Below are 9872 nucleotides of genomic sequence, written 5' to 3' on the forward strand. Positions count from 1 at the left end.
GGTAAAATGTGAACTGAAAATGGAGGAAAAAATATACTCCGTATTTGAAATGATTCCTTTTTACAATGGAACTTTGTCTCTCATTAGAAAGGAAGAGAAAGATGTGTGTTCCTCAAGCAAACCTATATCGATGTCATCATTGAGTCAATTTCATGTTTTTCCCATTTAGACTTTTCTTTCATAAACAATAATACTCCCAATAGTTTTATCATACGTATATTAAAGTTTTGAAAGTACATTTTTTAATATTCTAAAAAATTTATTTGTTAACCAACAAAAAAGAAATTTATTTTACAATTGTTAACCGTACATACTGATTACTTATTCATTTTAAATTGTTATGTTTGGACCATATTTGGTTGAAGTTTGAAAAATTAGTATTTTGAGTTAAATTTGAAGTTGATATATTTGACATGAATTTCACGTAGAGAAGAAGTTAGAACTTTTGTGAGGGAAACATTACCATACTCAAACAAAACTTTTAGGTTCATTTTTTTTAATTTAAAATTAAAATTAAACTAATAGACAAAATTGTAAATTAAATATTTAATTGCAAATAACGTGTGTCCAAATGCCCTTATAACTAAAAAAATTCTTAAGTACGCATATGATAAAAATTCACTATAGTGTAATACAAACTTTATAATAATGATATGAGATAAACGTGCAACGCACGTTCAGAGAGACTATGTCACGACCCGAATTTCCCACCCTCGGGAGTCGTGATGGCACCTACTAGTAGGAGCTAGGCAAGCCAAATTAATTCACTTCTTTTAGCAATTATCGATCATTACATAAAATCAAAACGTAATATGATAAAGCGGAAGTCTCAACATATAACTAACTGAAAGAAAATGCGGAAGTTTAACAGAATCCTCTACCCAAGAACTGGAGTCACGAACTCACGAACGTCTAGAGAATGCTAAATACAACGTCTGAATAAAAACATAATTCTGTTTGTTCCGGTACAAAGGATAACAAACTAAAGTAAAGATAGAAGAGACTCCGGGCCATGCGGACGTCGGCAAGGCTACCTCGAAATCCCCGGACTGACGTCAGCTCCCAATCAACTACTGCTGTCCAAAAGCTGCCCCGGCTCCGTGATCTGTGCAAAAGAGCATAGAAGTGTAGCATCAGCACAACCGACCCCATGTGCTGGTAAGTGCCTTGCCTAACCCCGACGAAGTAGTGACGAGGCTAGACCGGACTACCAAACAAACATGTGCAGCTCAATACATATATTTGTAACGGTAAAGAATACAGAAATTAACCAGTCGAGAGGGAGGCGAGCATGCTATAGGGGCTGTAACAGTTTAAAATACAAAATCAATAAATAAGGAATGAAACGGCACAACTACAATAGTCAACGAGAGTAATAATCAAAACATGGCACGGAATGTCCCTTCGTGCATTAATAATCAAAACATGTCACGGAATGTCCCTTCGTGCATTAATAATCAAAACATGGCACGGAATGTTCCTTCGTGTATTAACAATCAAAACATGGCACGGAATGTTCCTTCATGCATTAACAATCAAAACATGGCACGGAATGTTCCTTCGTGCATTAATAATCAAGACATGGCACGGAATGTTCCTTCGTGCATTAATAATAAAAACATGGCACGGAATGTTCCTTCGTGCATTAATAATCAAGACATGGCACGGAATGTTCCTTCGCGCATTAGTAAATCCTCAACACAAATCGTGCACGACATCAACCTTCGTGCTTTATCACTCTTCCTCACCCAAGCAACAATCACAGCCAATGGGGGCGAGGGGATAGACAAACAGTAATAGAAGTCCAGGCAAGGGAAACACAAGCAAACAGTTAAATCCCGGCAAGGGAACAACAATAATAACCTTCACATCCCGGCAAGGGAGATAATCACTATACGAATATAGCCCGGCAAGGGAATAATCACAATTCTTTCTCATACTCTTCACATTATATAGAAATCATCAATTCCCCAAGGAAGAATCACAACAAAATTAGAATAAGCACAAATAAGGACTCACGGTCATGCTAGACACCAGTGTATAGATACTCGCCACCATGCCTATACACCGTACTCGACAATTAGCAACTAGTAAACAATACTCTAATCCTATTCCCTCCAGCCAAAGTTAGATCAAACACTTACCTCGAATGCTCCAAACTCAACTCAAGCCTCTAGAATAGCTTTACCCCTCGATTCACCACCAAATCGTTCGAATCTAGTCACAAATTACTTGAATGTATCAACAAATGCTAATTGAATCAATTTGAATGCATGAAAATGAATTTCCCAAAGTTTTGCTCAAAAATTCCCAAAATGCCCCCGGGCCCACGTGGTCAAAACCCGAGGTTCGAACCAAAACCCGATTACCCATTCCCCCACAAGTTCATATCTATGATTTATTTTGAAATCGGACCTCAATTTGAGGTCCAAATCCCCAATTTTAAGAAAACCTAGGTTCTACCCAAAATCCCCTTTTTCACCCATGAAAATCCTTGATTTTAAGATGAAACATGTTTAATGATGTTAAAGATTGAAGAAGTTAAGTAAAAATTTACTTACAAATGATTTGGAGAAGATAAGTTTCTTGGAAAATCGCCTATGGAGTGTTTGAGTTTGAAAGAATGAAGAAATGGGTTGAAAATTCGTCTAAGTATGAAAAATTGCAGGCCTCAAATATGGGAAATGCGAACATGGGTTCGCAATTGCGAACCCATCAGGCTTGGGAATTGCGACATTTAAGTTCGCATTTGCGAACTCTTGTCTACCAAGGGACCATCGCATTTGCGGAACTGGTCTCGCATTTGCGAACCAGTGACCATCGCATTTGCTAATTAAAGGTACTCCATCCTGATAACATAGAATATGCCGGAAAGTCACTGATTGTCCATATCAAAGCTGCCCTTAATTGAAAGTTTTGTTTTTTTGAGATGTCAAATGCTTCTACACCCTCCCCCCACAACAATGTCAGTTCTTTTATTAGAGGTTGTAGATAAACATCAATTTTTTGCTTAGGATTAGTCGGTCCTGGAACAATGACAGTTAAAAATATATATGCCTCTTTCATGCACATCCACAGAGGTAAATTGTATGGAGTGACAATCTCTGGCCACGAAGAATATTTCCTCCTAGATTGACCAAATGGTTGGAAACCATCCCCAACCTCACATTTCTTGGTTCAACAGCAAAAAAAGAATGAGTTTCATTAAAGTGCTTCCAAGCCTCAGAGTCTGATGGATGACGCATTACTCCTTCCTCTTGTATATGCTCATGATGCCATCTCATGTCAGCTGCTGTAGCATGTGATGCATATAATCTCCGCAATCTAGGAATCAAAGGAAAGTAAAACATTTTCTTGTAAGGCACCAATTTCCTCTTACGGGAGCCGACACGACGCTTATATCTCTCATATCCACAAAATTTACAAGATGTGAGGCCCTCGTCCTCACCCCAATACAACATACATCCCGAATTACAACAATCAATCTTTTTCACGGGCAAACCCAAGCTACGCACTAGCTTCTTAGTTTGATAATAGTTATCAAGCACTATGTTATCTTTAGGTAAAACATCTTTAAACAGTTGCATCATTTGGTCATAACCCCTCTGTGACAAAGAATTCTCCATTTTAATGTTTAACATCCTAGAAACTACTTCAAGTTGAGAGAGAGAAGAACCAGGATATAATTCTGCATCGGCAGCCTGTAGCAAATCATAGAACTTCTGGGATTCAGGATTAGGCTCCTCCTCCATTGAAGGTTCATTAGGATGAGATGACTCAGGTTCAACATTACTATCAGATTGCCAAGTTGAACCTTGAATAATATTGGGCCCAGCTATATCAAGAATCATTCGTCGGTATGGATTCTCATATCCAAATTCTGGTTGAGCACCACCATTCAAGTTACTACTAGAAGACAACCCATTAGTTAGACATTTTTTCCCTTGAAATATCTAAACAAAATAATTCTCAACAAATCCAAATTGCAAAAGGTGTAATCTAACGGTTTCAACATCCATGAATTTAGTGTTGTGACATTTTTTACAAGGACATCTAACATTGTCACCACTCATGTGATTTCGTTGAGAACATGCAAAGTGGAGAAATTTATCCACACCGGATATGAAACAAGAATTAATACCCCCTCGTCCATCCAACCTCTCATACATCCAACCACGCTCTAGAGTCTCCATTTTCCTATTTAATATTAAAATTCAAAAGACAAACAGATATTATTATTTTTTGATAAGTTATACACTAGAATAAAGTAAAGAAAAGATTAAATAGATCGCAAACACATCAGAAAGATAATGTACATCAGAACATCACAAATAAATCCCTAGCAGTCACTATATATAAATAATCTCAAATACATCAGAACATTACAAATACATCCGAAAGCTAATGTAACTTATGTGAATATTTTTAGACAATTAAAAATTATCTTGCATCCCTAGTTGTGACTATATGTAAGATTAACCATTTGTGAAAAAGCTAAAATTCTAAATAACATTCACATTTCATTTTAAGAAAACGCAAAGAATAACAAGAAAAGAATGGGGGAGAGAGAGAGAGAGACACACACACACACAGAGAGAGAGAGAGAGAGAGTGACAGTAAAATATATGCCAAACAAAATAAATTTAGGCCTATGTATAAGTTAATATAAAGATACCAATACCTTAACTAATCCATCAGAAATCTTTGAGATCGTTTTGTTCCTTTTCTTGAAATGAAGCTGAGAAAAAATAATTTTATTCAGACGGATGCAAAAAGAATACCACATAGATCTATTTTGTAGTATAAAGAACCACAAAGGTACAGATGCAAAAATCTACACAACTCATATTTCAAGGAAATAGAAAATAAAAGCACAAAAAATAAGGATGACATTAAAAGTACTAGGAGCTACGTGTTGACATTCGATAATCGAAATTTCAATATTAACTTATATGTGATGCAACACAAAGTGGAGATACAATAATGTATTAACAAGAGATGGCTGCCTAGTTTTTTTAATAGGGTCTTTGTCATCACCAGTCACATGAGGCTACAAAAAAGGGATACAAAAGAAGGGAATTACAGGAGAAGACTGCCTAGAAACTTCCTCGACTCATTCACGAGAGTTATCCACTATTGGTATGAATGGTGCCATACAGTAAGTTCACTTGATATTTGTGGGAGATCACACGAAATAATCACCAAACAGGGCATGTGTATCGACGTGAAAATCTCACCGCAACCACCAGAGATAATGAATTCGTAGGGATCGGGCTTTTTTGTTATAATATTATGACATACCAGGACTCACAAGGACCACTGGGATGTATTTAAATTGAGAAATGAAATAACACACAAGACATGAAAATGACGCATCAAAACAGGGACAAGGCAGTAGAATATATATGGTTGTACCACATGACATACGGAGGAAAAAAAGGGGTGGATGAATTTACAATGCCACGAGCAACCAGAGTTTTCTTATCACGTTCTATAAGCTTAAGTTACTCAAATTGCAGAACTCTAGTTGAAAGAAGCAAAACTTTGCCAAATGAGCATTATTCTGCTGGATAATATGTTAATTTCACTTTTAGCCAATTGCTTACAGGCTTTCAACCAGAAACATCACAGAAATAAACTATTCATTGATGTTCCTTTTTACGCATCAAGTGACAAAACTAACATTAAGGTTACATTCTCGGTTATCAAAAGAAAATAACTCAAGTTTCTGAAGAATGTGATTCCTCAGAATGTACCCACCATAACTCATGCTGCGTTTGATTGAAAAGAAAAGAAGAAAAGGTGATAGGAAAATATCAATTAGATTTCACTTACTATTCATTACATGGATGCTCCTATGACATACACCATCAAAGAAAAAGTAGTTGGAGGTGGGCAAAACAGAATTAAGGCATCACAATTGGATTCACTATGCTTGCAGCTACGCGGCCAACAGTACAACAAAAAAAGATCTCGTTTTTTCGAATGCGATCACTTAGCACAGATAATTTTGGCAACTCCATTTTTAAAAATTTCTTAAGTTGAATTATGTAATATCATTGTTGACTACCACTTTGTTAATCCATTTGCTTCACAGAAAAAAAATTAAAAATTAAAATTAAAATTCTCAAACACAAAGTATGATGATTATTGAGTTATTCAAGCTTCCCCTTTCAAACATGGATTAAAATAAACTTTAAACTTCAAATAGTATTGCCCAATAAGTTTTAGCTCAAGCAATGACAACATAGAGGTCTAGGACAGATACAAACACTTGGTGGGTATATAATTGAGTAGAAAAGTAAAAGGATCTGAAATAAATTAGCTTAAGGGACAAGAATGAATTGGGTGGGTTTCACCAAACCGACAACAACTGGTGAGTGAAGGCTAACTTCACTCACACAGGTCTCAAGACACTTCATTTTGATTTTAATCACCAAATATCACCAAAATTGGTATTAATCAAGAGTTCAACACAAAAAAATCCCCATATCAGATTTTAGCAACAAAAAGTAGTAAAAATATTACATATTTATGCACAAATGAGACATACCCAGAATATGTCAGCTCCTACTTCATATTTGACTTTACATACTACAAAGAAAAAGAGAGAAGAAGCGAAATGCTTGATTTATTTTACATCTACCAAAACCCTAAAAAATTTACTGTAGAAAATTTGCTAATAAATGGAGAAAGAAGTAGAAACATACCAGTCTTTTAGAAAAGAGATGAACTAGTAGCCCATCTGAGAAGATTAGTGCAAGATTAGTGGAAGATTAGAGGAGAAGAAGAAGAAGGAGGAGGAAATGGGCTCGTTACTTGTATTCTTCTGTGAGGGAGAACTTATGTTTTGATCTTATGACAAGCAAAGGTGAAAATAGCAGCAAAACTTATTTGGATGCAATTTTATTTTTTTTAATACCTAGCGACAAAAAAATCCATTGCAACAAGGGTAAATATACTGTCATTAAAGAAGCAAGATTAGCAACGTACGGAATCCGTCGCTAAATACGTCGCTCAATTGTAATAAATTTTGTTACCAAAATTTCCTCGCTTATTTTGTTGCTAAAACGTGGGCGCCAATTTTTAGCGACGGAATTTTCATTTTGTCGCTAAATTAGATACTTATTCATCTATTTACCTTTTTGCTACCAAACACTATTTTTCGTAGTTAATCCGTCGCTAAGTAGCGACGAAATGTTATTTGTCGCAGAATTCCGTCGCTAAATCAAGTTTTTTTTTGTAGTGCTATGCCATCAGTATTATATTTTCATGGAATTCAAATGCAACATCTTCAAGGATTTCGATAACATTGCACCAGCTCTTAAAATATTTTTGCTATGGTTCAAACCTAGAAGATACTGGATGAAATGTTTCAATGATTCCTACACAGCAAAGGTATTCATGTTTCATAGGCCAGTAAAGATTATTAATGGAAAATTCTAGGCGCAAGCAGAGGCATCATTCTGGTGGAAATTTCCCGTGTCCATTTTATCAATGGAGGAAGAATATAGCGAGGCACAAAGAATCCTTTTTCAGCAAAATAGGTGCATTCCGAAAGAGATATGGCCAAAAGATTGGGCAAGCTGGAATTATACAAGCAATCATCCTCACTGGGAAAGAGTCCGGGCAGCAGCACAAGAATATCAAACCCCATACGAAGTCATCCGAGAAAAGATCACTCAAGACATTTCCAGGTTAAGGTTGCGGATTACATCTCTCAATCCGAAAGAGAAAGAGCACCGCGAAGAAGGACCGTCAAATTCCAGGCGTTACTACACAAGATATTTGAAAAGATGCCTAGAAGACAACCCTAGAATCAATGAAGAATAATTACCTAAATCCCTGCTAATCCCACCATAATCCTAGATTAGCCACTAAAAAACCCTCAAAAATATCCTACCCAAGCCAAGACAAATTTCAACATCTTTCCATATTATCCGGGCCCCACTTCAACTTGTTTTCACATGCTTCCACATGCCTCCACATGCTTCATCAAATGCAGCACCATACTTTCACATGGCGTCACATGCTCCCACATATTTTCACATGCTACACCATGTATATTTCACCCCTTTCACATGTTTTCAGGTATTTTTTAGTTGTTTTGCCTAAATTCCTTCACATGCTTAGAAGGACCCACTTGTAAGATAAGTTTGCCATGTAAGATAGGTTTATTTTATCATGTAAGTTTATCTTGTAATAACCTCCTAGCCCTATATAAAGGAGGTCTTGTAGTAGTTGGAAGATCATCTTGCAATCATCTTGTAACCTTTGAAAAACTTCTTGTGATATATTACATATGAGTGCTTTCTAAATTTTCCTCTTGTTCTTTCTTTCGAATGGATGGAAAGTCCTGTCCATGTATGAAAATAGAGTAAGAATACTCTAAGAAAGTTAGCTTATTGTAGTACGAAAGTTTTCTGAGTTATAAACAGCTAACGTTGGTTATAGTACAAAAGTTTTCTGAGTTGTGTAGCTTGGCAAGCCGTCCCTTATGGGTTGTTGAAGCCAGCCCCTTTGTAGGAAAACTTTTGCGACTATAAGCAACTTAACTGTTTGTGTAGCTTGGCAAGCCGTCCCTTATGGGTTGTTGAAGCCAGCCCCCTTTGTAGGGAAACTTTGGTATCTATGATTTAGTTTGCTTTCTTGGAGTCTCTTCCTCCGTTCTTTATACAGTGGTATCAGAGCCAGCCCATCCTTTCGGAGGGAGGAACAGTTTACTAAATATGTCTGAGTCATTTCCATCATCCTCTTCTCTTGCAATAATGAATATGTCCCCTACTCTATATAAAACCTTGTCCAAAAAATATGATTACCTCTATGAAGTAGATATACTACCTGATGAACAAAAAGTATCTTCCACTGAACTACCCCTCATAAACCCTTACTCAGATTTTGCCAAAAAATCCTTTGCACCATGGACCCAAATTCGTTCCTTAGTCCAACACATACCAAAAGGAGTTAAAGAATATGTTGCTGCCTCAAAACTTGACCAACATCCTATTCTTGCCACTCGAGAGGAACAATTTATCACTCTTCAAATACCAGATGATTTTCCCAGACAATGGAGAGATCATGGTTTTACCCATATTCATTTTGGTGCTATCCGAATCGCTTTAACATACCACGGAAGAAAAGGTCAACCTGTCGTAGCTCGACTTTCTCTTCTAGATACAAGATATTTGGAGTACCAACATGCAAATTTGGGTACTTCAGAAGTTACCTTAAATGCCGGAACTGTCTTCATAACTATCTTTCCAAATTTCAACATGTCCCTTTATGACCCATACCTAACCGAAGCTCTAAAAATCCAAGTCCAAATCCAAGGAGCCCCACAAGCAAAAGATTCCATCCAAGCTACTCTTCACCACCAAATAGCATGGCGAGTCCAAATCATGCCATGGATCTCTGTCTCCTCGGAGGAGAAAATGCTTTACTCTTAAATATTGATGCTACCAAAGGGAACACCATGTGCACCCAAATACCCAGACAGATTTCCAGAGATGAGCTAGTCAAAATTCTTCCTGACTCTTGGATCACAAATTACGAAAAGCTAAGGGAACCTGAAGAACCTCTGCAATCTGGTGAACTAACTTTTACCAAGAGAAGTGACAAAACCGTTTGTATAAGCTTTGACCATTCCCATCTCAAAAAACCCAATAAAACCATCTTCTCTTGCCAAATGATTCAACCCAAAGATACCACAGATACATACCCAGAACCTGATGGAGAGTTTTTTCTGGAATATACAAAGCATCATGGAAGACATGACTGGTGCCAATATTTTGACAAGAAGAAAAGAATGTGTGGTTCAAATGCCCCTTCACTGGTCACTGCCCATGGGATCTTGATTGCACCTGCCAAGACTG

General features: G+C 36.8%; 1 protein-coding gene across 4 annotated transcripts; it reads right to left on the bottom strand.

The window, feature by feature from the left end:
* Positions 1–2992: 2992 nt before the first annotated feature.
* Positions 2993–6957, bottom strand: LOC109219589. 4 transcript variants are annotated; one of them, XM_019384051.1, is made up of 4 exons: positions 6711–6957; positions 6554–6594; positions 4682–4738; positions 2993–3906 (listed from the first exon to the last, which is right to left on the bottom strand). In XM_019384051.1, the coding sequence occupies exon 4, from the start codon at positions 3849–3851 to the stop codon at positions 3063–3065; it is 789 nt and encodes a 262-aa protein (XP_019239596.1). In that variant the 5' UTR covers positions 3852–3906; positions 4682–4738; positions 6554–6594; positions 6711–6957; the 3' UTR covers positions 2993–3062. The 4 variants fall into 4 exon arrangements, with proteins under 4 accessions (XP_019239596.1, XP_019239594.1, XP_019239595.1 ...); XM_019384049.1 differs by having other exon boundaries at positions 2993–4197; XM_019384050.1 differs by lacking the exon at positions 6554–6594.
* Between the last annotated feature and the right edge of the window lie 2915 nt (positions 6958–9872).

The sequence above is a fragment of the Nicotiana attenuata genome, unplaced genomic scaffold (genome assembly GCF_001879085.1).
Source record: "Nicotiana attenuata strain UT unplaced genomic scaffold, NIATTr2, whole genome shotgun sequence".
NCBI classification, from domain to species: Eukaryota; Viridiplantae; Streptophyta; class Magnoliopsida; order Solanales; family Solanaceae; genus Nicotiana; species Nicotiana attenuata.